Consider the following 27712-nt stretch of genomic DNA (forward strand, 5'->3'; position numbering starts at 1 on the left):
TGTTATCTACTTGGACATCCAGAAGGCCTTTGACAAGGTGCCGCACAGGAGGCTGCTCAGTAAGATAAGAGCCCATGGTGTTAGAGTCAAGGTACTAGCATGGATAGAAGATTGGCTGTCTGGCAGGAGGCAGAGAGTGGGGATAAGGGTGTCCTTCTCAGGATGGCGGCCGGTGACTAGTGGAGTTCCGCAGGGGTCAGTGTTGGGACCACAACTTTTCACTTTATACATTAATGATCTAGATGAAGGAACTGAGGGCATCCTGGCTAAGTTTGCAGATAATACAAAGATAGGTGGAGGGACAGGTAGTATTGAGGAGGCAGGGAGGCTGCAGAAGGATTTGGACAGGTTAGGAGAATGGGCAAAGAAGTGGCAGATGGAATACAACGTGGGCAAGTGTGAGGTCATGCACTTTGGTAGGAAGAATAGAGGCATAGACTATTTTATAAATGGGGAGAGGATTCAGAAATCTGGAGTGCAAAGGGATTTGGGAGTCCTAGTCCAGGATTCTCTTAAGGTTAACTTGCAGGTTGAGTCGGTAGTTAGGAAGGCAAATGCAATGTTGGCATTTATTTCGAGAGGACTAGAATATAAAAGCAGGGATGTGCTGCTGAGGCTTTATAAGGTTCTGGTCAGACCACATTTAGAATATTGTGAGCAATTTTGGGCCCCGTATCTCAGGAAGGATGTGCTGGCCCTGGAGAGGGTCCAGAGGAGGTTCACGAGAATGATCCCAGGAATGAAAGGCTTAACATATGAGGAACATTTGAGGACTCTGGGTCTATATTCGATGGACTTTAGAAGGATGAGGGGGTATCTGATTGAAACTTACAGAATACTGAAAGGCCTGGGTAGAGTGGACGTGGGGAAGATGTTTCCATTAGTAGGAGAGACTAGGACCCGAGGGCACAGCCTCAGAGTAAAGGGAAGACCTTTTACAACAGAGATGAGGAGAAACTTCTTTAGCCAGAGAGTGGTGAATCTATGGAATTCATTGCCACAGAAGGCTGTGGAGGCCAGGTCATTGAGTGTATTTAAGACCGAGATAGATAGGTTCTTGATTGGTAAGGGGATCAAAGGTTATGGGGAGAAGGCGGGAGAATGGGGTTGAGAAACTTATCGCCACGATTGAATGGCGGAGCAGACTCGATGGGCCGAATGGCCTGATTTCTGCTCCTATGTCTTATGGTCTTATAAGAACCAGGAGCAGGAGTAAGCCTGCCCCGCCATTCAATAAGATCATGGTTGGTCTGATTGTAACCTCCCGCCTACCCCCAATAATCTTTCACCCCCCCCACCTTGTTAATCAAGAATCTATCTAGCTCTGCCTTAAAAATATTCAAAGACTCTGCTTTCACTGGAGGAAGAGAGTTCTAAACTCACGACCCTCAGAGAAAATTTCTCCTCATCTGTCTTAAATGAGCAACCCCTTATTCTTAAACAGTGACCCCTAGTTCTAGATTCTCCCATGAGAAAACATTCTCTCCACGTCCACTCTGTCAAGACCCCTCAGGATCTGAAGTTTCAATCAAATCACCTCACTCTTCTAAACCCCAGTGGATACAAGCCTAACCCGTCCAACCTTTCCTCATAAGACAATCCACCTATTCCAGGTGTTCATCCAGTAAACCTTCTATGAACTTCTTCCAACACATTTACATACTTCCTTAAATAAGGAGACCAATACTGTACACAGTACTCCAGATGTTGTCTCACCAATATCCTATATAACTGAAACATAACCTCCCTATCTTTGTATTCAATTCCTCTCACAATAAACGATAACATTCTATTAGCCCTGCTAATTACTTGCTGTGCCTGCACACTAACCTTTTGTAATTCATGCACTAGGATACCCAGATCCCTCTGAATCTGAGCTCTGCAATCTCTCACCATTTAGATAATATGCTTTTTTGTTCTTTCTGCCAAAATGAACAATTTCACATTTGCCCACATTATATTCCATTTGCCAGGTCTTTGCCTACTCACTTAACCTATCTGTTACCTTGTGGTCTCCTCACAACTTACTTTCCTACCTATATTTGTGTCATCAGTAAATTTAGCAACCATACCATCTGTCTCTTCATACAAGTAATTTATATAAATTGTAAAAAGTTGAAGCCCCAGCACTCACCCCTGTGGCACACCACTCGTTACATCCCGCCAACCAGAAAAATACCCATTTATGGCTACCCTCTGTTTCCTGTTAGCTAGCCAATCTTCTGTCCATGCCAATATATTACCCCCTACACCATGAACTTTTATTTTATGCAATAACCTTTGTGGCACCTTATCAAATGCCTTCTGGAAATCTAATTACAGTACATCCACCGGTTCCCCATTATCCACAGCACAGGTATGTGACTCCTTCAAAGATCACCAATAAATTGAGTAAACATGATTTTGCTCTCACAAAACTATGTTGATGAAAAGGTCTTGAGACTTGTATGTTTAAACATGAGCCATTTATTAATAATCTTTAACTATGTACAGATCCCAGTTGATATCATGCATGTTGCTGCTGCCGCCATGCTGGCCAGCTGCCTCTAGAGGGTTCTCTGAGTCTATTACCATGTGACTCTATACATCATGCCATGGGCAGTGCTATTCTCCAGTCCCAGGTTAACCCTTGCTCTGCCAACACCTTTACATTACAATGGCATGCAGGCACATACAACATTCTGCACACAAAGGAAACCAGTAATCGCACCAAATGATAAGCTCTGTACTGTTGTCTGCTGAGATCAGTAGGAAAGGTGATATTCTGGTTGGCCCTAGAAAATAGGTCATTGGCTACCTCCTTTTTTGCAGCTACAACTGTAGATTGTAAAGGCTCCCTGTTAACTGAAAATGTCCAGTGGCATAAGAACTCAGGTCCGTGGTAACTTTTAGGGTCACTGACAAGGCATCCAACCACTCCCTCCTCCAAGAGGTAATAAGTCAAGTTGGTGGGGGGGCATGGATACAGGCTGCAGAGTTCTGCAACAACCTGTCAGGAGAAATACAGCCTCTTCCTGCACTGCTCCTCAGTTAGATCCAGAAGGTTTATCTTGACCTATAAACCAGCTGGATATGGCTTCCTGCACGCAGCCACTTTCTCCTGATCTAGATCTTGCTGGCAAGTCTGAGAGGGCAGAACATCTGCGAATTTGAATTAAAATTCAGTGGGATTGGATATGACACATTGATGTGCAACTATGATCTTTAATTAGAACCCCATTTACCTGAGGTGGGTACTTGACACACAATCACAATCAGACCAATTAAAATGTTGTGGGTGGGGTGGGAGGTGAGGATGTACACAGGAATGATGTGATCCAGAACAGACATGTCTTTAATCTGCAACCCCATCTCCTACCAGCAAGTAGGGAGACTTCAAAGCAGCCATTAAAGAAAAATCCATTCAGTATATTGATTCATTCATGAAATGGAAGCTTTAGACAGAAATTGAAATTGTAGTCTGTTACATCGGTTTTTGTCATTTAATACAAAAGAAAAGATTTCTGAAGATACAGTAGTTCCTGAAGAATTTGCCTACTTTATTGGGAATTTAAAGCTCTCAAGCAGCTCAATGAACTTAACAGTCATTTAAAAGTCTCAAGGGTGCCAGTGAGACAGTGGGTACCAATGGAAGTTTAAATATCTCAGCCATCCATGAACAAACCACTTCAGTAACTCAGCCTACACAGTGATTCCACATCAGGACATCTGAATCAAACTCGGAGGGCTGAGGCCATTAAAATTAAATATTTCAAATGCAGCAAGGTACACCAGGAGCAAATTTCTCTGCAGCAAGGTACACCAGGAGCAAATTTCTCTGCTGATCTCTTAGAAATGGGGCACACATCTGGGTGTCAAATGGTCAAACAAGCCAATTTTGGGAACCAATGTACCGTGCTCTGGGAAAAGTCCAACCTGGCACTAGCTCAGGCCATTTGCCAGCCATCTGGCAGAATGAGGCATTAGACTCCTTAATTACATAAGTGAGAGGCCTAATGCTTGTTTAAGGTCCTCTCACTGAAACTGCCCTGTTCATGGTTCTTCAGTTAGATTGTTTAACTTCTTCGGAGCCAGCAGCAGAATGACTCATCCCAGTTCCACAACCCTCCTGAGAGCCATTCCTGACCTGCAATCACACCCCACCAACGCCACCACCCTTCCATTCTTCTTCTCACACCCTTCCTGAGACTTATTTTAGACTCGTACCAGTGAAGCAGCAGCTGACCCAAAATTTGTCTATTGAATTTCGTGAGATTCCTATGGAGGCAGGTCATCATGACTATTTAGATAAGAACCAAGAATAAATTTCTCAGAATTTCACTGAGCCTCCATGGTCAGGCACAAGAATTATTTTTTGCTCCTAGAAATAGCCTAAATTAATTCTAGGCTTTTTGTTCCTACTGCCCAACCAATTACCAACCCTATCATAAAGGTTCTTTCCAATACTGTGTGCTTTGATTTTTGAATTTTGTTATACAGAGCCTTATCATTTCCTTCCGAAAGTCCATACAGATAAAACCATAGATAATTCCCCACCCACCATGTTCGTGACCTCCTCAAAAATTTCAACTAAATTAATCACACCTGACCTAACCTTCACAAACTAATGCTGACTGTTTTACATCAGCTTATACTTGTCATGTTGCTCAATCTGCTTTACAATGATGACTGAAAAGTGCATCAAGAATCCAATGTTTCATATAGCAGACCTGCAATTTCCATTACAGTGTTTTTGAAATATTTAATTACAATTTTTTTCAACCCTTTGTTATATGTTGTAAAGTTGTTTGAACCACTGCTGCCCTCGAGTGGCTTCAACAGATGTATGCACATAAATTAGGAAACAAAAGCCCTGATTTTAACTCGTGCAGGAGTGCAGAATAATTCCAGTGACATTTCTTGCCCAAGCCTCATGGGAATTACTAGTTAGCCAGTGGCTAGAACAGGATTTTGCACAAGAGGTGGCTGCTACAGGGGATCCAGGATAATTGTTTCCAGCTCTAAGGCAATAGTGAGGGGAAGAGTCCAGAGGCAATCCATGGAGTTAATGGGAAACCTGAGAGGTCTAAAACAAAAACAGAAATACCTGGAAAAACTCAGCAGGTCTGGCAGCATTGGCGGAGAAGAACAAAGTTGACATTTCGAGTCCTCATGACCCTTCAACAGAACTAAGTAAAAATAGGAGAGGGGTGAAATATAAGCTGGTTTAAGATGGGGGCATGGGGGGAGAAGTGGTGGGGGGTGGTTGTAGGGACAAGCAAGCAGTGATAGGAGCAGATAACCAAAAGATGTCACAGACAAAAGAACAAAGAGGTGTTGAAGGTGGTGATATTATCTAAAAGAATGTGCTAATTAAGAATGGATAGCAGGACATGCAAGGTACAGATAGCTCTAGTGGGGGTGGGGTGAAATAAGACTAAAAGGGCATAAAAGGTATAGATTTAAAAATAATGGAAATAGGTGGGAAAAGAAAAATCTATATAAATTATTGGAAAAAACAAAAGGGAGGGGGAAGAAACGGAAAGGGGGTGGGGATGAACGAGGGAGTTCAAGATCTAAAGTTGTTGAACTCAATATTCAGTCCGGAAGGCTGTAAAGTGCCTAGTCGGAAGATGAGGTGCTGTTCCTCCAGTTTGCGTTGAGCTTCACTGGAACAATGCGGCAAGCCAAGGACAGCACATGTCTGTGACATCTTTTGGTTATCTGCTCCTATCACTGCTTGCTTGTCCCTACAACCACACCCCTCCACTTCTCCCTCCACCCCTCCACCTTAAACCAGCTTATATTTCACCCCTCTCCTATTTTTACTTAGTTCTGTTGAAGGGTCATAAGGACTCGAAACGTCAACTTTGCTCTTCTCCGCCGATGCTGCCAGACCTGCTGAGTTTTTCCAGGTATTTCTGTTTTTGTTTTGGATTTCCAGCACCCGCAGTTTTTTGTTTTTATCTGAGAGGTCCAAATCTTTCTTATGGGATTCGAAGGAACACTGCTGCTCCTCACAGCACACAAGGAAACAAAAAAAGAAACATCAATGATACTCCTAGGACACAGAGGTAACACAGTGCACACTCCTTCCTGACAGGCATGGCTGGAGTTGAGGGGGTGGTGGTAAAAGTTCATGAAAAACAGTAATACAAGTTGTTAGCCTTCTTCCTGCATTGCATATGCAAATTAGAGGCAAAACATCCAGATTCAGCTAAGCTAACAGGGATATAATTCACAATCATTTATGTCTTAGTTCTGCTCCCCAGTGTTTTGCACAATTTGGCACCTTTACCTCTGAAGACCATAAAAAAAAGGAATGAGAACAAGCCATTTGGCCCATCAAAATCACTGCTTTCACAGATCATATATCCGATACTCTTATATGGACCCTACCCACTCCATTTAATCTCAGTTCTGATGAAAGATTGTTAACCTGAAAAGTTAACATTGCTTCTCTCATCACAGATGCAGCCTGACCTGCTAAGTATTTCCAGCATTTTCTGTTTTGTTTTTAAATTTAACTTTGTTGTGCCCATTCTATTGGCCTAAATCAGTTGCAGCAATATTCAATTTAGCCCACAGCCAATCTGCATGGGACTTCCAGGCCTTTTTTTTAAGGCAGTGTCATGTTCCATTACATTCTGAACTTTCATTCAATACTTTAAAATTTTGAACACAAACAGACTTAAAATAGCCACTGAAAACCATGTGACCTTTGGGCATTTTGAGCTCCAGAAAGTCCTGACTCTCAAACAAGTATCTAACTGAAACATGGACATTCACAGTCAGCTGGAAAATTGACATATCCCTTTAAGAATGGAACATCAACAAAAAAACTATAGAATTCCAGCCAGTCCATCTTCCTGTTTCACCATAGCCGAAAGAAACATTGAAACTCAATGTGTGTTAGACGAATGTGAATGGATCCCATCGACCGTTTTCCATTGTATTATGATGGTCCCTCATTCACACTAGGCTGAGTGAATTTTAAGGTGTCAAATAACAACACATATGTAATCAACACACCACCCCTTTTTGGAAAAAGGATTTTGAGTTTGTACAAGTCATATGAGTCTATTTTGTTGTCTGCTTTTTAAAAAACAGCAAGAAACTGTTTTGCAGACAGAGTTCCAGCTACGAGTTAACTAAGCAGCCAAGGTGATAAACAGCAACACCTTGAAAGTGGGAGAAGGACTACGCCCAATCTGTTCCAACTTCAAGTTTACCAGGAGTCAACCTCCTGGAAATTTGATTGCCCAGAAGCCTCACAGCTCACTGAGAACTCTCTGCTTTACAAGACCTTCACTTTAACTCAAGCATCAACTCATCTGAGTAACTGCAGGCCTACCACAAAAGAGACTGAGACAAATTTTAATTATGTATCTAACCTTTGTGCATGTGAGTCGAGTGACTGTAACGTCACATTTTAAACATCCAGGGAAAGTGTGTGATAATAAATAACCTTTTTAAACTCAAAAAGCTGGGATTATTTGAATTGGGACAATCACTCTGAGGGTAAGAAAACACACACCTTTTGTACACAAATATAATGATTATGGGAAATAAAAAGGAACACATAAATTCTGCCCGTGACAGCAGCTTCCCGCGCTCATTTCTGCACCCAGGTTCTTAAATTTACTTCACCAAGTTGGAACTTGCAATGTGCTCCTCCTGGCTCCAAAGCACAATTTCTGACCCAGCTCTACCATCTCACCCTAGCCACCCCCTTCCCCACCAATCTCATAGATCTCAGTAACGAAACTAAGACTCAGGAAAAGGTAAACACAAACAGTAAACTTAAACAAAAGACATAATTTACTTAATACTTACATCAGTAGGACTGAATAATAATTCACACTTTATACTCTCTTTCCCTCCTAGAGTCACAACATACAATTGAGGATTCAACAAATCTTGCCTTGCATCTGCAGATAAAGATGAAAATTAAAATTAGTGCCCTTCACAGGCTTGCTTACGCAACTAATATGAAAACAAACCATGCACCTTTACCTTAATCCACTTTTGAAAAATATTACTCTGTGAAGTCAGACAATAATAAAGGCCCCAACATTTGTAGTAAGGCCTGGAAGGAGCAGGGGAGTGTGGTAGTTGGGTGGGCAACCCAGAAATTCCAAGAGTAGAGAAGTCCTGTTGAATTTAATACCAAGACCTCATTAGCATTTTGATATTTCATTTCCTGCCTGGCAGCCAGACAAATTGACTGTCAGACTGACTAGTGGGTAGGGAAGTCAGTAGTGGAAGGCTGCAACTGGGGCCTTTTGGGGATAGGCCCCAGCAACTGGAAAAGATCTGCAGTTGATGGGTATGGTAATCTGATAATCAGGAGAGCATGGAGGGGAATCAGGAGAAATTGTGGGTCAGAAGGATGGGGAGGGTAAGAGTCAGGTCAGAAATTGGGAGGTGGATCTGGGAACAATAGCAGTGTTGGAGGGAGGAGTCATTCCATGAATTGGGAGGAATAGGGGTATGGGGGGAGATCGCAGAGCAGAAGGGGTCAGAACAGCAATCACGAGGTGGGGGGAACAGGAAAGATTGTACAGCAGAAAGGGGAGGATCTGACCAGTAATCAGGAGACAAGGAAAAAGTGTGGGGAAGGTTCATGTAGAAGCTGTTGGAGGCATGGTTGGACCAGCAATCGGGAGGGAGAGAGGAGAGATTGGGAGAGAATTCACGGAAGAAAGCTTAAGGTCCAGATTTGGAGGAGAGGATCCTCTGAGAAAAAATTTCTCCTCATCTCTGTCTTAAATGAACGACCCCTTATTTTTAAACCATCACCCCTAGTTCTAGATTCTCCCATAAAAGGAAACATCCTCTCCACATCCACTCTGTCAAGACTCCTCAGGATCTTAAAGGATTCGATTAAGTCACCTCTTACTCTTCTAAACTCCAGTGGATATGAGCCTAGCCTGTCCAACGTTTCCTCATAAGACACCCGTCCATTCCAGGTATTAGTCTATTAAACATTCTCTGATCTGTTCTAAAACATTTAGATCCTTCCTTAAATAAGGAGACCAATACTGTACACAGCACTCCAAATCTGGTCTTACTATGGTGGCAGAGGTGCACAATTGTTGCTGTTTGTTGATTCACACTAGTTAATATATGTACAGTTGCACCTTAAGGAGGTCTGCTGTCTTTTCATTGCAGCTATTCACTTTAATGCCTGCACGCAGCCCTTATATTCAAGGGAAAAACCTTGCCTGGGTCTATAACCCTCCAGCATCATGGGTGCACAGGGATGCATCAATCTTTGCCATGTCCCTTGCAAACCATGTGTGAGAAGTCTACCGTACACGCTGCTCCTTTGCCCTTCACAGCCTTTTCAATATAATCACCTTTGCCTAGTCAGAACGACACATTGGGGTTCCCTTTTAGTTGTCCATCTGAGCTGACGTGCAGCTCCACCCACCCAATGACCCTACTCCCCATCCAGCATTTCCATATCTGGACTTTGAGCCACTGGGTAGGTCTGGAGCAGCCATGGTGTGCGTTACCTTCGAGGCTCTCTCAAACACCTTATATCCTCTCCCCATTCCCCACACCCTCCCCTACCATCACCATTGGGAGGTGCTGCCAAAGAACTGAGTCTATATAGTACATCTTGTAGATAATACACAATGTAGCCACAGTGCATCAGTGCTAAGAAGGGTGGATGTTTAGGTTAGTGGATTAAGTACCAATCAATCAATGGGCTGCTTTGTCCTAGGTGGTGCCAAGCTTCCTGAGTATTATTACAGCAGCACTCATCCAGGCAAGTGAAGAATATTCCATCACTTCCTGATTTGCACTTTGTAGTTGATGAAGGGGCTTTGGGGAGTTTGGAGGTGAGTCACTCACTGTAGAATAACTAACCTCTGAGCTGCTCTAATAGCCACTGCATTTATGTGGATGCTGTATTTAAGTTCCTGGCCAGTAGCGATCCCCAAGTTGTTAATGGAGGGCAAATCAGTGATGTTAATGTCACTGAATGTCAATTGTTAGGCTCAGTCTTATTGAAATGCTCACTGCAAGGCATTGGTGTGGTGTCAATATTACCATCCACTTATCAGCCCAAGCCTAGATGTTCTCCAGGTCTTGCTATATGTGTAAATGGACTGCCTCATTACCTGAGGAATTGTGAATGGAATTCCCCATTGTGCAATCATCAGAAAACAGTGCTTCTGAGGTGATTATGCACCCAGGTTTGGAGCGCATCTTCAGCACCCCAGCCGGAATGTCATCTAGAACCATAGCCTTTGCGGTGTCCAGTCAGTAGGGTTGACAACCCTCCCGGAATGGCTGGGAGTCTACCGCAATCGGCTTCAATCTCCTGGTGGCTATTAAAAGCAATCCAGGAGATCTTAAAACATTACTTTAAGCAAATGAGTCATATAATTCATGCAGAAACTCTGTCAGAGCATCAAGCTCATCAAAACAGTTGTCTGACTGCTTACTTGGTGGGGGGGGTAACATGAAATATATTCATGTAAACCGGTGCCTACACACATATATACTGTGCTCATGAACGTTGTTGCCTGTTTCCACTGACGCTGAGCTTTGATGAGGTAAGAGGAGCATGTGCTGCAGGGTGCTCCTTCCCACTGAGCAGCCTCAAAAGGGGTAAAAGGAGTTGTAGAGATGGATTTAATCCAAGCTGATATTTTTTTTTAAATGAAACTATTGTGCAATTTGGTGAGAATTTGTACAGGAAGTTTTAACTGTGTGTTTTCCTTTCTCGCACTCTTAGAACCTGCTCACGCCACATTACCGGCTTTCCATGATGCCACTTAAGCCGACAACTTCCAGAATACGTCCAGCTAGAGTTGGCAACCCTAGTACTCAGCCATTTCTTTTTGTAACATGGAGCGAATCAAATTGGCTGAAGACTACCATCTGTGGTGGTAAGGTTCGCAGGAGACCATCTTACTGAAGATGCTTGCAAATGCTTGGATGGCCAGATTTGTTTTGAATTGTTAGATCTATTCTTAATCTATCCCATTTAGCACAGTATAATGTCACTTGATAGATTGGTGTAGAGAAGTTCAAGTAGGTTGATTCTCTCACCACCTGCCACAAGCATCTTCTGGCAGCCAATGTCCTTCATTGCCCTGTCAATGGTGGTAGCACCAAGCCACTCTTGGTGATGGACATTGAAGTCCCCCACCCAGAGTACATTCTAGGCCAATATTACCCTCAGTGCTTCCAATGATGTTCAACATGGAAAAGCACTGATTAATCAACCTCTGTCCATCAACCAAGTCACAGCAGTCAATAACAGAACCTGTTTTGCCATATTTGATCTCCCTGGTCCAATATACTAATGCCCAGCTCTCTGAATGGAGATCAGACTCATAGCCAACCAACTGCTTATGGTGGGTAATGTACCTTTGTCTCTCAACCATAAAGGAGGTGATTTTGCCCTGACCCTGATGGGCACCCCATCTCTGTGACTCCCCCTCCTCTCCTTCACAAACCCCTCTGAAAGATTCATGATATCCTCTTTGGCTGTCACTTAAGCCACCAAGCAATACTGGATTGCCTTTAATCTGTTGTCTGGATCAGTAAATGATGTCATGTATTCCCATCTTGACCACTGCCTTTCCTGCACTCGCCACAAGAAACACTTTTTTTCTTAGTCAGCCCACTGTCAGACCATGAGAACACTTGATTACACAGGTGAACCACCCAAAACTGTCTGAGACAACAAACAGCACTGTTGAATCATTCACTAAGTGGGTAGAAATAATTCTCATTTGCCGCTGTATGGCCCTTGCAACTGTGAAATTAATTGTGGAACAAGTCCTTTCGAGGTGGGGTCTGATACTGCTAATTGACAGAGATAATTGTACATCACTTGTGGAGCAGGTCATAAAAGAAGTGTCTACATTGCTGGATATAAAGCAAAAATTTCACACAACGTATCATCCCTAAGCACCAGGTTAGATAGGCAAATAAAATGTACCATCAAAACTATGCTATAAAGATAGTAGGGGAGTCAGAAAAAGATTGGGATTTGAAAGTACCCATGATTTTAATGGCAATCCAGAGAATCGTTGTCTCAAATACAGGGATAGTCCCCTCCTATGTCATGCCAAAAGCTGCTTCTGGAACACATTTCTTTGTGCCCATTTTAGGTCTACAAAAGGAACTTGCAGTTATTCAGCATTGGGTAATGTCGTCAGTTCAATATACGGGGCAGAGGCAGGTAACAACTACAACCGGTCATAACCAATGGAAGATGAAGCTATATTCCTATGAGGGTTCAGCTCCTTTGGTATATGAAGTAGGAGACCCAATAGATATCGCTCATATTGCTACTTAGGAGACTCAGTGAGGGTTGTTAGTGGCTCAATCTTTGAAGGTTAAAGATGTTTAATTTCAAGGTCCAAATTACAATGCAATCAGCAATTCATTCTCAAGTGTAATGTTGCTATCATATACCTTATAATGAAATTGAATGTAATATTACTTAAGAGGAGACCCACTGGAAAGTCAGCGCAACCTATTGACAACCTATCAGCATGATTGGGATCCTATATGAGGGTATGTTGCATAAGCTGAGTAGTATGTTTGCATAAGAATATTCATCTCGCATTGGCATAGGGGAAAGTACTGATGCTATAATATCCTCGGGTACTATGTATATTTAATTTAAATATTGAATCACCAGAAGATGGCCACCAGTATCTGATCGTTATATTTATGGATGAGCATACTATGCATTGTATAGTCGGCAGAATCTTGTGGAGGCCACGTCGGGTCGGGGGGTTCCTGCCAACTGAATAGCCAGTGAGATATTCATATTACCTACTTTGGGGAAGGCCCACTGAATCACAAGCCAATCAGGCAGTTGTGAGGCCAGCAGTGGGCCTTTCCCTGGGATCAAGAACCCAGGGGCAGACATCCCGCCTACCGAGAGTTGATGGCCAATCAGAGGCTAGCAGCTCTTTTGCTCAGCAGCAGCAAGCAGCAGCAGCAGCAGTGGCATCCTTGGGGCAGTGGCTGTTACCAGAACAACAGCCACCGGAGGCCCGGGATTGTGAGGTATGGAGTGACCAGAGGGGCTTCACGGGATGTGTGTGGGTCGCAGGTTAAGTGGGGATATCATTAAATATTAAACAAAACAAAAACAGAATTACCTGGAAAAACTCAGCAGGTCTGGCAGCATCGGCGGAGAAGAAAAGAGCTGACGTTTTGAGTCCTCACGACCCTTCAACAGAACTGAGTAATATTAGGAGAGGGGTGAAATATAAGCTGGTTTAAGGTTGGGGGGGGGGGTGGAAAGAGAAGTTGTGGAGGGGAGGTGGTTGTAGGGACAAGCAAGCAGTGATAGGAGCAGATAATCAAAAGATGTCACAGATAAAGGAACAAAGACGTGTTAAAGATGGTGATATTATCTAAGAGAATGTGCTAATTAAGAATGGATGGCAGGACACTCAAGGTACAGCTCTAGTAGGGGTGGGGTGGAAAGGCTGACAGGGCATTACAGGTATAGATTTAAAAATAATGGAAATAGGTGGGAAAAGAAAAATCTATATAAATTATTGGAAAAAACAAAAGGGAGGGGGAAGAAACGGAAAGGGGATGGGGATGGAGGAGGGAGTTCAAGATCTAAAGTTGTTGAATTCAATATTCAGTCCGGAAGGCTGTAAAGTGCCTAGTCGGAAGATGAGGTGCTGTTCCTCCAGTTTGCGTTGGGCTTCACTAGAACAATGCAGCAACCCAAGGACAGACATGTGGGCATGAGAACAGGGTGGAGTGTTAAAGGGTCGTGAGGACTCGAAACGTCAACTCTTTACTTCTCCGCCAATGCTGCCAGACCTGCTGAGTTTTTCCAGGTAATTCTGTTTTTGTTTTGTTTTGGATTTCCAGCATCCGCAGTAGTTTTTTGTTTTTATCATTAAATATTGTTGCTCAAAACAATATTTTTTTTCCCTCGTGTTTCTTCAAAGTCATCACATTGTAGCAAAAAAATTATTTGGGATTATTTCTGAATTCTACCATCATGTTGATGGGAGATTGGCAAAAACCCCCACAGAATTGGTGTAAATGGATTAAAAATGCTCAGTATCTTAAACGGTCACTTTTCTAAAAGGTTCTACCAATCTTTCCGGAACCCAGAAGAAAATCCACAGAACCTCTGGGCTCTCTTAACAGTTTAAATCAATGTCATTGATTAAAAAAAAATGAATAACTCCACAATCCGAGTTTGGTTAAATATACCTGCAGAGGCTTCAAACTTCAGTGCGAAATCTTTGTACTTAGAGAGGTCAAACTCAAGCTTGATTTGTGATTCGGTTAGATTCAGTAAAGTGAATGGAATCGTGAAAGTAGAACCACAGTAAACACCATGGAACACAAAACATTTCTGTCGATAAAAAAGAGTTACATTAAAATAATGTTAATTAAATGAGACATATCAGAAAAAAACTGAAACATCCTACTGAACAAAGTTTTTGAGAGTAGTGTATCACATTTTTCTTAAACTTTATGGAATATAGTAGCATTTGGAATAAAAATTATAACTAGAAAGTAATACAAGAATTCATAGAAAACAGCTGCATCAAATTTTTGTCCAGCATCAGGAAGAATATTGCCAGTGGGTCAATGCTTTTTAATGGCAAAATAAGATTTCCTCATGTTTGATTGCCATATTTGTCTCTATAAAACCTTATACTATTTAGCACTTTTGTCACCTTGGCACATTTTGGCAAATATTTTGTTCTATTAAATTATGAGAAAGATTGACTGATGAAATTATTTCTTTTTTAAAATGATAATTGAAACATCCACTAACCCAAGAGCTGCATGTATACACTAACTAATGTTTTGAAGCATCATTGCTTCACTTAGTCCAACCAGGCAATCAATCATTCATTCTACCGGTTTGTAACTGCAATTCTTCGACACAGAAAAAGAGCTCTGCAAACATGGCTATTTGCATATACCAATTCTTCACGCAGTAATTAAAATTTAAATTATTAGAGAGTGCAGGCAGTGGTGCCTGAATTCTAAACATCTGCATCAACTCCAGGTAGGATTAAGAAATTCCTAGGAGGTGAAACAGACCCTCATGACAGTTCAGGCCTTAATTCTGGATTAATACCACAAATTGTCTCACAGCAAAATTAAAGTTCCAGTATAAACACATCAGGATTGTAGTTATCTTGAATTCTGTGCAATATCAAACCAATGTAAAACAAGCTTCTTTAGTGGGTGTCATACCTCAGGGATTTAGTGCGCTTAGAAGTATTTTGAGTTATACTTGCAATTTTTTTGCTGATGAGCACACAAAAGTACTGCATTGATGGGAAAGTGGCAGTATAACTCTACCACAAGGAAGCAATTGTTTAGAACAGGCCTGTTGAATATATTTAGGAAGACAGGTTAATAAGAACAAAGTATTGAAAAAGAAAACGCCATTGAGCCAATACTGTAGAGTCTTTTTTATCATTAGCTTATCTTCGGTTTAGCCGACCATGGAATTCACCAATCTTATTGTATCTCATGCAGCATTTGGGCATCTCAGTTTATACCAAACCCATTGTCGACCTGATATTTATCCAACTGTCACCTCAACCTCAACAATTCTTCTAGTGCATCTGTTCCACTATTCTGCAAAGAAAGCAAATGCATCTAACTTTTCGTTTTGCCCAAGGCTTGTAATTTGTGAACCCCTGTGCTCTATATGTTTGTTACAAACCTATTCTCATCTACGTCACCTACATCTATATTTAAATCATCAATGCCTCTTAGCATTTTAAATATTGGGATCATGTGCCAGCTTCAGTATTCTCAAATAAAACAGATTCAGCTCTGCATTTCCCCTTTCAAAATTCATAATTCCAAGGCCCTAAGAATCACCATTAACATTCCTCCCTAACTCTCTACAACACATCAATATAATATTGAAGTTAGGAAGCCCAGGACTGCATACATTGGGGCTAAATCTACACTGAGCTTTAATAAAACTGTAAATCTATGAACTTAAAAAGATCTAACACATTTGTTAGCATAATAGACAAAGGAATTTCATACAAAAGTATCAAAATATTTATTACTAATATCAGAGTATTATTGCAATCCCAATCATTCTAAATAATTTCAATGCATGTATGAGGCCAGAGTAAATTCTTTTAACTAGTGTGATGTTCCTAGGATACATCACAGTATTTGATTGGCTTTGCTGATAACATATCGGCTATAAAATTTTCAGTGAGCAATCACTCATTGTATCTTTGTTAATGTACATCCTTTCATTGTGTTCACATTTACCATTTCCTATGTGTTCAAGAAGACAGTTCATTAGCACCTTCTCAAGGGTGATTAGGGATGGGCAATAAAAGTTGGGTTTGCCAGCAATACCCACATCCCATGAACACGTAAAAATATACAGGCCACCTGTGCCCCAGCTGCATTCAAATAAGGTCTCAACCTGAAGACAGTTTGGACATCCTGACAATCGATTTTGGACAGGTAGTATAGCTCCTTCATCAACTTTACAATCGTTCTGGGCTGAAATTGAAAACTTATCCCCTTCAGTTAAGAGCTTTTGCACCTCAGCCTAGTTGGGATGCAGGCACACATGGTCTCACCAATAGGGCTATCTCACCAACATGAACAGATGTGGGGAATCAGCTGTGAGGCCATGGATAGCTTCTTCACCCTTCCTGGATTGGGGGTACGCAACACCTTCTTCATCCGAGCCTTGCAAACTTCAGCCTTCATTTCTAGCCTTTTTAATCAGAGGTGGAGTACCAAAGATGCACCCCATAATCACCAAATGCCTTCTTCCTGTGGCCTTTTCCCTGACCCTGCAAACTTCGACAGGGTCATCAACAGAAGGTACAGGCTGGTGCATTTACCATATATGTTGGAATGAATCATTTTTCTCACACGGCGTCTTTTTCTTCTCAAAGCTGTGTCTCTGCTTGTCTCTCACTCTCTGTTTTGGTTGCTTCATCTTGTTTGGGATTCTCTTTCTGATGCCCTCTTATTTCCTTGCCAAATGTTCTCAAATGCTTTGGTTGTGCTCTGGCCTCAACATCCATTGGCTAAGGAGGATAACAATTTCCTTCACAATTTTTGGATAATTTTTCTTAAGATCTGCATTATACTTAATTGAAGTCTCGATGCACTTCAAATTGCTCTGACCTCCATCTACCCTACTTGTTCAGAAGGAAAAGCAGTCTTCCCAGTGGCATTCCAATGTTCTGCATAATACTGATAGAAGAAGAGAAGAGGCAAGAGTCTATACAAACTAGGTTAAAGAGATGGACCTGAAGAAGGGTTCTTAGTGATAACAGGGAGTTGGAAAGGTAGAAGGATTTAAGGAAAGAAATCCACAACATGGGACCTAGACAGCTTAATGTGCCCCACATAACCAGTCGGGCAAAAGTAGGGAGAATGCAGAAGAGGCCATGCTTTAAAGGTGCATTGATTTGGTAGGGACTAGTAGGACCTTCAAGTCATCCGGAAGTGGCTGTTAAACCATTAAAATAGAGTGGCTTAGAGGCTGGTTCTAGGGACGAGGTGAGTTGTTTCCTGAACTAGGTAAGTGCTTTGTAGGGCATCAATGGGAACCATATTTGACATGGATTTTTTGTTGGGAATGTGAGAGTAAGGGACAGTAGAGATGCAGACTTTCCTTGGGAAGCCTATTGGAGCACTCCTGCTCCTCCTAGCAACATAAGGAGAAGTTTAGCATTTTACAGGACCTTATTTCACCATAGACAATATTTAATTAAAAGGAAGTTGCCTCCTCAATCAGTGGCTGAAAACAAATATAACAACTTGAAAACTGCCGGACCTGGAACTATGTTGATGAACAAGTACAGGGTGATGGGCTAGTAGGACTTGGTGAAAGTTAGGACTCAGGCAGCAAAGTTTTGGATGAGTTCTCACCTGTAAGTGGGTGACCTGCAGTTGAAAATTGGAGTGGGGGGGGGGGGGGGGGGGGGCAGTGTCGGGGGGTGTATTTTGCAACCCGTTGAATCCCAATGCCTAATTGATGTAACTTTCAGGCATAGATGTAAATGGGTAAGCAACCTGCCCAACTGAAACAGGTGTATGGCTGCTTAAATATATAAACATGGGTTTACACCAGCTGTAGGACCTCAGTTGTCAAATCTAATTGCATGTTTTGATTAAGAAACGGAAAAGATAGATGAAGGCAATGCAGTGCAAGTTATCAGTATGGATCCGAAGAAAGTATTTGACAAGGTGCCACACAGGAGTCTGGTTAACAAAACTGAGGCTCATGAAATAGGTGGTCAGTGCCAGCTTGGATAAAAAATTGACTTAGAAAACAATGAGTCATGGTATATGGTTATATCTGAGACTGGAGACTGGTAGACAGTAGTGTTCCCAAGGGTCAGTGCTAGGACCAGTGCTGTTTTTGTTATATGTATATGAATTGGATCTTGGAATACAGAATAAAATTTAAAAACTTGCTGATGATACCAAACTTGGAGGAGTGGCAAAAAACGAGGATGAGACAAATTGCCTGCAAGAAGACATGGATAGGCTAGCAGAATGGGCAGACAAGTGGCAGATGGAATTTAATACAGAGAAATGTGAGGTGATCCATTTTGGCAGAAGGGACAGGTAGAGGCAAGATAGACTTAATAATAGTTCTAAAGAGTGTGAAGGGACAAAAGGATCTCAGGGAGATGTGCATCAATCTTTGAAGGTGGTAGGACATAGTGAGAGCAGTTAGTAAAGCATATGGGATCTTGGGCTTCATAAATAGAGATATTGAGTCCAAAAGCAGGGAAGAAGCCCTGAACCTTTTTAAATTCTTGTTAGGCCCCAACTAGGTATTGCGCCAGTATTGGTCATCACACCTTAGGAAGAATGTGCTGCTCCTTGAAAGAGTGCAGAGAAGATTTACCAGAAAGGTTCCAGGGATGGTGGATTTTAATTAAAAGGGTAGGTTGAAAAAGCTGGTGTTGTCCTCCTTGGAGCAAAAGAGATTGAAGGGAGATTTGATAGAGGTGTACAAGGTTCTGACAGACTTAGACAAGGAAAAAAATATTCCCATTAGCTGATGGCACAAGGACTAGGGGACACAGATTTAAGTTCTTTGGCAAGAAACGCAGGGGGAATGTAAGAAAGAACTTTATTACACAGTGAGTGATAATGATGTGGAATTCGCTGCCCATGAGAGTGGTGGAAGTGGAAACAATCAATGATTTCAAAAGGAAATTGGATAGGCACTTGCACGGCTATGGGGAAAGAGAGGGGCGGTGGGACTGACTGGATTGCTCCACGGGGAGCCAGGATAGACTTGATGGGCTGTATGGCCTCCTTTTGTGCTGTAAATAACTCGATAGGTCGGATTTTCACTGAGTTGGGGTCACTTCCTGGATCTTTAAAAATGGCAGGCAGAACCTAGATGCGTAAGTCCTGTCCTCATTCCCAGTAGATCCAGCTTTTGCCAGTGGGGGAAGGGGGAAGGGCATGAATCACACAGGAGGGAAACACAGAACAGCAAGGCGATTTAAACTTGGTGCCGAATTTAAACAGACCCCATTTTGGCTATTCCAAGGAACTTAACCCATAATGTGGGAGACATGAATTGATGGATAAATGTAACAGTTCTCAAGGGGAGATAGATCCTTTTAAGTATTATAATCTGAAGTTTTTTAAATTCACTGCTCTTTAGACTTGGGGAAAACAACAGGCTTAAGCTGTCAGGCATAGTTAAAAAATACTACGTGCTGGACTGCTTTGATTGACAAGCCATCTGGTATAGCTTACAATAAAACATCGCCTGTTCCACTATTTCAACAGAGATCTTTGTTGACATTTCCCAAGTGCTGTTATTATGGGCCAAAACTTCCTCGGAGTAGCAATCAACATCAGATTCCCACTCTGTGCCCAATCACTTACTCTAAATTTATTCATGCCTGTTTCGCCCGACTTTCCGACTCAGGCCGGGTGAGATCTAGGCAGCGCAGCTGTCTCCAAAGACCAACATCACAGTCCACCTCCATTGGATTGAAGGACACGCCCCCTTTTTTTACTGCACTCGCTGCCGTAAACCAGGTAAGTTTAAAGGACTAATTGAAATTGACAGGCTGGGGAGAAGGTAAATGCCTAAGGTAAGTGGATAGGATTTGGAGGTGGGGGGGAGAAATCAGAGGTGAGATGGGATTTGGGGGTTGGAGGACTCAAACAGCCAGGGGCTTGGGAGTTGTTGGACATCGAGGGTGGGGAGGATCAGACATCGGGGGGGTGCAGGGGGTTCGGACATCAGGTTGGGAGCATTCAGATATCGAGGGTTTATGGAGTGCCCGCATAGGGGGGGATCAGACATCAGTGGGGAGTGGTGTTCAAGTGTCAGGAGGGGGTATGTGGATGTCGGGTCAGGTGGGGGGGAGGGGCCGGGATGATGGGGGAAGGGTGGTCGGGCCTGCGGGGGCGGGTGGACGACTCGTGTTGTTATTATGGAGGAGGGGTCAGTTGAGTCGGGGGTGGTCAGGTCCTTGGGGTCACACTCTGGTGAGCACATCACACTGTCTGATCCACAGCAGGCAGCGGCAGGGACTTCTCAGGTTTCTGGCACTCGAGGCTGGAGGCCAGAAATCTGCTGAGTCCGGTTCAGATGACGAAGTTCTGGGCTCGGTCATATCTCAGTGTGCAACCTTTAGACCAAAGTGATGGTCCGGCTTCACGACTACTGGACACATCAGTGATGCCTGCACCTCGATGCTGTTTGTCATTGTTGCCAGAATGTCGTGGGCAGGCATCAGAGTCCCTTCGTTGTCTCTGTGTGCTCTCAGCACCTTTGAGGTGGGGATGATCCCCCATCTCTTCAGCATCTGTGACCAGTGACAGTGTGCCCGTGAAGGGGACAGGTGCTGAAGGCTGCCAAAGGATCAGGTGCATTTAATGTTTCACAGCTGTGCCTCTATGATATGACCCTGATCACTGCACAAATGAGCTGACCTCAGCCAGACAGGAGTCAGACATTCACAGAGGCTATGTGAAGATCTATGAAGTGTCCTCACTGCATGTTGTCATCATCCTCCTGGAATCTTGCGACTATGAGGGCCTCAGCTGCGTCTCCATGACAGGAGCCTGAGCAGTGAGGGAATGCATGCTGTCATCAGCCACGCAAGAGTCAAACGTTAACAGATGCAAGAAGAGAATATCAAGACTATTCTCATTGCATCTCATCATCATCCTCCATGAATCTTGGGGCTATGAACATGCCTACTTTGTCTGGCCAGCGCGATGGCCTCATCACAGGTATCCCCTTCAATGTCCTCCTCATCAGGTTACGTACGGCTCTTCCATCTCCTCCTCAGCCAGGTCCTCCCCCTCCGTTGCAGTGCCAGGTTGTGTAGCCTTCAGCAAGCTACGACTTACTTGCAGTGCTCTACAGGACCTGTCAAGGCACTGGAACCTAATTTACAAAATGCCTTTCGTTTGCTCCACCAAAGTCCAATCGCAGCGTGAGCCTAATTATACCGTCACTATGCTGCAGTCTGAGGCTGCAGTCTGAGGCCGCCGCCTGGGCATCATCAGCCATGTCGTCTTATTCCAGAGGAGCCAGCCCTGCAGGCTCTGTGGACCCTGGAGGATGTCGGGGATCTGAGACCTGCTAAGGATGCAGGAGTCATTGTTGCTCCCTGGGAATTGTGCATAGACCTGTAGGATGCATTTGTAGTGGTCACACACCAGTTGAACACTTAGCAAGTGGAAGCCCTTGCAGCTGACGTAGTTGACTGCTTGTTGCCATGGAAATCTAAGCGCCATGTGAGTGCAGTCGATGGCACCCTGCACCTGTGGAAAACCAGAGATCTGCGTAAATCCCAGCGTTCTTGCTTCCTGGCTTTCCTGGTCCCAGTTGAAATGCACAAAGTTCTGTGCCTTTGCGAAGATGCCATCCATGACCTCCTGGATACACTTATGCATGGAGGCTTGTGTGATCCCGCACAAATCACCTGTGGAGCCCTGGAAGGAGCCACTGGCGTAAAAATTGAGCGCTGTGGTCACTTTCACGGCCACTGGCAGTGGATGCCCTCCATGTCCCCATGGCATCAAATCCTGCAGTAGGTGGCATATGTGACCCACCAGTTGCCTAGACTTGTGCAGTCTTCAGCAACACTGGTTCTCAGTCATCTGCAGGAATGACAAAGCGCCGTCCACAGACCCTGGGTCTAGCGAGGCGCCTATGGGCAACAGCTCTCTGTGGATCTTCATCTGCATGCGCAGCAGGCCCTGCTCCTCCCTTTGCCGAGCCAGGCACTTCCGCCACATTCTTCTTCTTCTCTACTCCTTGTAAGCCATGAGGCATTCCGCTAAATCACCAAGCTCCATGATCCTGATGTTCTCCTCCTGAAGAATCAAAGAGATGAATGGGTGTCCTAAGAACCTCTCTTAGTTAAGTCTGAACAACCCTTCACACATGCCAGAGAGTGCTGCCCACCACTTGGATGGCCAGTGTGTAGTGCACTTTGTGGCTGTCCAAAACCCCAGCCACCTCCACCCCTCTTCACTTGACCAACTGGCGGAAGCTTCGGCCATTGAACTGCATGCTGTGCTCTCAGCTCAGGCGCAGATATTCTAACCCGCACTGCAAGGCTGTGCTGTTAGTTTGAAGCATGATCGATATTGGTCCACACGTTAATAAAGACATAGCAAGGGACTGTGAGCGCCTCCGCCAGTGACTGCACCATGGCCAGCTTTTGCAAGGGGATTCTACAGCTTGCCCAGCTGGCCAATTGCTCTCCTGCTCGCTAAAATGCACATTAATTTGCAGTCTGCGCCCGAGGGGTGAAAAGTTCTGGAGCATTTGGTGGCGCTTTTATGCTTTTGTGTTGCTTGACTGGGCAGAAAAGTTTCAGAAGCCTGACTCCAAGCATGTCAATGGAGCTGCAGCTGCAGAAGAATGTTCACTTTTGCCAAGCTTCTCCAAGCGCGTGGCCTCTTTCCTCACCCCCACTTTCCCCCACCCTCCCTCCCAACCCCCCTCCCCGGTATGTGCTTGTTGTACTTTCTTCAGTCTGTGCTGCACTGGAGACCTTGCCCCAGCACCACGATGAAAGCCAGTCGGGAAAAAGCGACTTGCCTGTTTCTCCCCACAACCCACCGAAATATGCGGCACCTCTTCCCTGATGTCCTATGGGCTCACGAACACTGCGCAAAATTGTGTGCACTCACCTCAGAGTTCCCCCCAAAGTTCAGCTGACCAGGCGCACTTCGCATATGTACAGTTGTGAAACACGTCTGCTTGCCCGGATGATCCAGCGTGGGTGGATGATTCCAGAGAGTAGGGCGTATATTGAGATGCTGAAGTATTGAAATTAGGTTCCTGACGTGCGGCGGTGGGAAACACGGCCCACCATTGACAGGTGGACCGGATGATCACTAACTGGTTTCATAACGGCGTGAAACCGATTTTTGGCCTTCCTGCCATATTGTCACCCCCCCTGCCCACTATGATGCCCGCCGCCAACAGGACCAGACGATTCCGCCCTCTGACTCAACTACAAAGTTTTAGTAAAAATAGTGGAGATTGCACCATGCATGCTCCACCTTTTTGTGTCAGGCGTTGAGTGGCCTAACCAGTGATCCTTAAAGGGACTGTTGGAGGCCACAGAACCAAAGGCCCAGTAAAATTTTATCATTGTGTGCTCAAGGAGCAGGAACATGAAATCAAAACAACTTAAGATTCAAAGTAAAAGAATGCCAATGAAATACTAACCACATCAATTTCAGCCACTGGTTGTATCACTGATCCACCCACCCGTAGTTTCAATAGGTTTGAATTACGAATGTCGAGCTGAGAAAATATCATAAATGTTTAATTAGAAAATGCTAAATCTCAGCCTCTTTTATATTTTTCCTTCATAACAGAAAGATGTTTAGTAATTTTGCTAAAAGCATTTGTTTTTCACTTACCTTTATTCTGGTATCAAATTTGAACACTGTAGTTGGGTGGAAGAAAATTTTGAAACGCACATGACCCCCAACAGGTACTATCCCATAAGCAGGAATTACAGTCATTCCAGGCACAGGATGCACATTTTTGACCTTTCAAGCAGAAAGAAGACAAGTAAATGCAAGTTGCATTGACGGATGAAAATTGGAATATGAATTGATCTTTTTGCCAAGAAAGCATAGGAGCATATGAGAAGGCCATTCAGAACATCAAGCCTGCTCCACCATTCAATACAATCATGGCTGATCATCCACTTCAATGCCTTCCTCCAACACTATCCCTATACTGGTATTTAGAAATCGGTCAATCTTAGCTTTAAACATACTCAATGACTCAGCTTCCACAGCCCTCTAGGGTAGAGACTTCCAAAGCTTCACAACCCTCTGAGTAAAATAAATTTCTTCTCATCTCTGTCCGAAGTGGCTTTCCCCTTATTTTGAAATTGTCTAAATTCTAGACTCCCCAACCAGGGGAAACATCTTGCCTGCACCTACGAGATAAAAACAAAAAACTGCGGATGCAGGGAATCCAGAACAAAAACAGAAATGCCTGGAAAAACTCAGCAGGTCTGGCAGCATCGGCGGAGAAGAACAAAGTTGACGTTTCGAGTCCTCATGACCCTTCAACAGAACTAAGTAAAAATAGGAGAGGGGTGAAATATAAGCTGGTTTAAGGTGGGGGGTGGGGGGAGAAGTGGTGGGGGGGGGGTTGTAGGGACAAGTAAGCAATGATGGGAGCAGATAACCAAAAGATGTCACAGACAAAAGAACTAAGAGGTGTTGAAGGTGATGATATTATCTAAAAGAATGTGCTAATTAAGAATGGATAGCAGGACACGCAAGGTACAGATAGCTCTAATGGGGGTAGGGTGAAATAAGACTAAAAGGGCATAAAAGGTATAGATTTAAAAATAATGGAAATAGGTGGGAAAAGAAAAATCTATATAAATTATTGGAAAAAACAAAAGGGAGGGGGAAGAAACGGAAAGGGGGTGGGGATGGAGGAGGGAGTTCAAGATCTAAAGTTGTTGTTGTCTGGCGCACTGACCTCTACCTCACGGAGGCTGAGCATCAACTCGCAGACACTTCCTCCTACCTCTCCCTGGACCATGACCCCATCATTGAACATCAAGCCATTGTTTCCAGGACTGTCACTGACCTCATCTCCTCTGGAGATCTTCCTCTCACAGCTTCCAACCTGATAGTCGCCCAACCTCGGACGGCCCGCTTCTACTTCCTTCCCAAAATCCACAAACAGGACTGTCCCAGCAGACCGATCGTGTGAGCCTGTTCCTGCCCCATGGAACTCATTTCTCGTTATCTTGACTCCCTTCTCTCTCCCCTTGTCCAGTCCCTTCCCACCTACATCCGTGATTCCTCTGACGCCTTACGTCACATCAACAATTTCCAGTTCCCTGGCCCCAACCGCCTCCTCTTCACCATGGATGTCCAATCCCTCTACACCTCCATCCCCCACCAGGATGGTCTGAGGGCTCTCAGTTTCTTCCTCGAACAGAGGCCCGAACAATCCCCATCCACCATTACTCTCCTCCGTCTGGCTGAACTTGTTCTCACACTGAACAATTTCTCCTTTAACTCCTCTCACTTCCTCCAAATAAAAGGTGTGGCTATGGGTACCCGCATGGGCCCCAGCTATGCCTGTCTCTTTATGGGGTATGTGGAACATTCCTTGTTCCAGTCCTACTCCGGCCCCCTCCCACAACTCTTTCTCCGGTACATCGATGATTACTTCGGTGCTGCTTCATGCTCTCGTCAAGACCTGGAAAAATCTATTAATTTTGCTTCCAATCTCCACCCCTCCATCATTTTCACATGGTCAATCTCTGACATTTCCCTTCCCTTCCTTGACCTCTCTGTCTCAATTTCTGGTGATAGACTGTCCACCAATATCCATTACAAGCCTACCGACTTCCACAGCTACCTCGACTACAGCTCCTCACATCCCGCTTCCTGTAAGGACTCCATCCCATTCTCTCAGTTCCTTCGCCTCTGTCGCATCTGTTCTGATGATGCTACCTTCAAAAACAGTTCCTCTGACATGTCCTCCTTCTTCCTTAACCGAGATTTTCCTCCCACAGTCGTTGACAGGGCTCTCAACCGTGTTCGGCCCATCTCCCGCACATCCGCCCTCGCGCCTTCTCCTCCCTCCAAGAAACATGATAGGGTCCCTTGTCCTCACTTATCACCCCACCAGCCTCCGCATTCAAAGGATCATCCTCCGCCATTTCCGCCAACTCCAGCATGATGCCACCACCAAACACATCTTCCCTTCACCCCCCCTGGCGGTATTCCGTAGGGATCGTTCCCTCCGTGACACCCTGGTCCACTCCTCCATCACCCCCTACTCCTCAACGCCCACCTATGGCACCTCCCCATGCATACGCAAAATATGCAACACCTGCCCCTTCACTTCCTCTCTCCTCATCATCCAAGGGCCCAAACACTCCTTTCAAGTGAAGCAGCATTTCACTTGCATTTCCCCCAACTTAGTCTACTGCATTCGTTGCTCCCAATGCGGTTTCCTCTACATTGGAGAGACCAAATGCAGACTGGGCGACCATTTTGCAGAACACCTTCAGTGTGTCCGCAAGAATGACCCAGACCTCCCTGTCGCTTGCCATTTTAACACTCCACCCTGCTCTCTTGCCCACATGTCTGTCCTTGGCTTGCTGCATTGTTCCAGTGAAGCTCAACGCAAACTGGAGGAACAGCACCTCATCTTCCGACTAGGCACTTTACAGCCTTCCAGACTGAATATTGAGTTCAACAACTTTAGATCTTGAACTCCCTCCTCCATCCCCACCCCCTTTCCATTTCTTCCCCCTCCCTTTTGTTTTTTCCAATAACTTATACAGATTTTTCTTTTCCCACCTATTTCCATTATTTTTAAATCTATACCTTTTATGCCCTTTTAGTCTTATTTCACCCCACCCCCACTAGAGCTATCTGTACCTTGCGTGTTCTGCTATCCATTCTTAATTAGCACATACTTTTAGATAGTATCACCACCTTCAACACCTCTTTGTTCTTTTGTCTGTGACATCTTTTGGTTATCTGCTCCTATCACTGCTTGCTTATCCCTACAACCACCTCCCCCACCCCACCACTTCTCCCCCCACCCCCCCACCTTAAACCCTCTTATATTTCACCCCTCTCCTATTTTTACTTAGTTCTGTTGAAGGGTCATGAGGACTCGAAACGTCAACTTTGTTCTTCTCCGCCGATGCTGCCAGACCTGCTGAGTTTTTCCAGGTATTTCTGTTTTTGTTTTGCCTGCACCTTCCCTGTCCGTCCCTTTATGTATTTTGTAGATTTCAGTGAGATCATCTCTTATTCCTCAAAACTCTAGAGAATACAGGCCCAGTTTCCCCAATCCTTTTTCATAGGACAGTCCCACCATCCCAGGAACAAGTCTAGTGAACCTTTTTTGCACTTCTTCTATGGCAATAATATCCTTCCTAAGGTAAGGGGACCAAAACTGCATAGAGTACTCCAGGTGCAGTCTAACCAAGTTCCATACAATTGAAACAAGACATGCTACTCCTGTACTCAAATCCTCTTGCAATATAAAGGCTAACATACCATTAACCTTCCTAATTGCTTGCTGCACCTGTATGTTAGCTTTCAGTGACTTATTGACAAGGGCACCCGGGTTGCTTTGTACATCTACACTTTCTAATCTCTTACCATTTAAGAAATACTCTGCACATCCGTTCCTCCTACCAAAGTGGATAACCTCACATTTTTCCATGTT

At 44.1% G+C, this 27712-nt stretch overlaps 1 protein-coding gene across 1 annotated transcript in view; it reads right to left on the reverse strand.

The window, feature by feature from the left end:
- LOC144691873 (cilia- and flagella-associated protein 47-like) overlaps window positions 1-27712 on the reverse strand; it is a 647761-nt gene that overhangs the window by 529528 nt on the left and 90521 nt on the right. Inside the window, exons 15-18 of the mRNA XM_078560450.1 lie at window positions 23899-24030; window positions 23702-23779; window positions 14209-14353; window positions 7816-7910 (exon numbers count right to left, since the gene is read on the reverse strand). Coding sequence (XP_078416576.1) covers window positions 7816-7910; window positions 14209-14353; window positions 23702-23779; window positions 23899-24030 — 450 coding nt within the window. The remainder of the gene's footprint in view (window positions 1-7815; window positions 7911-14208; window positions 14354-23701; window positions 23780-23898; window positions 24031-27712) is intronic.

The sequence above is a fragment of the Cetorhinus maximus genome, chromosome 16 (assembly GCF_964194155.1).
Source record: "Cetorhinus maximus chromosome 16, sCetMax3.hap1.1, whole genome shotgun sequence".
In the NCBI taxonomy this organism is placed as follows: domain Eukaryota; kingdom Metazoa; phylum Chordata; class Chondrichthyes; order Lamniformes; family Cetorhinidae; genus Cetorhinus; species Cetorhinus maximus.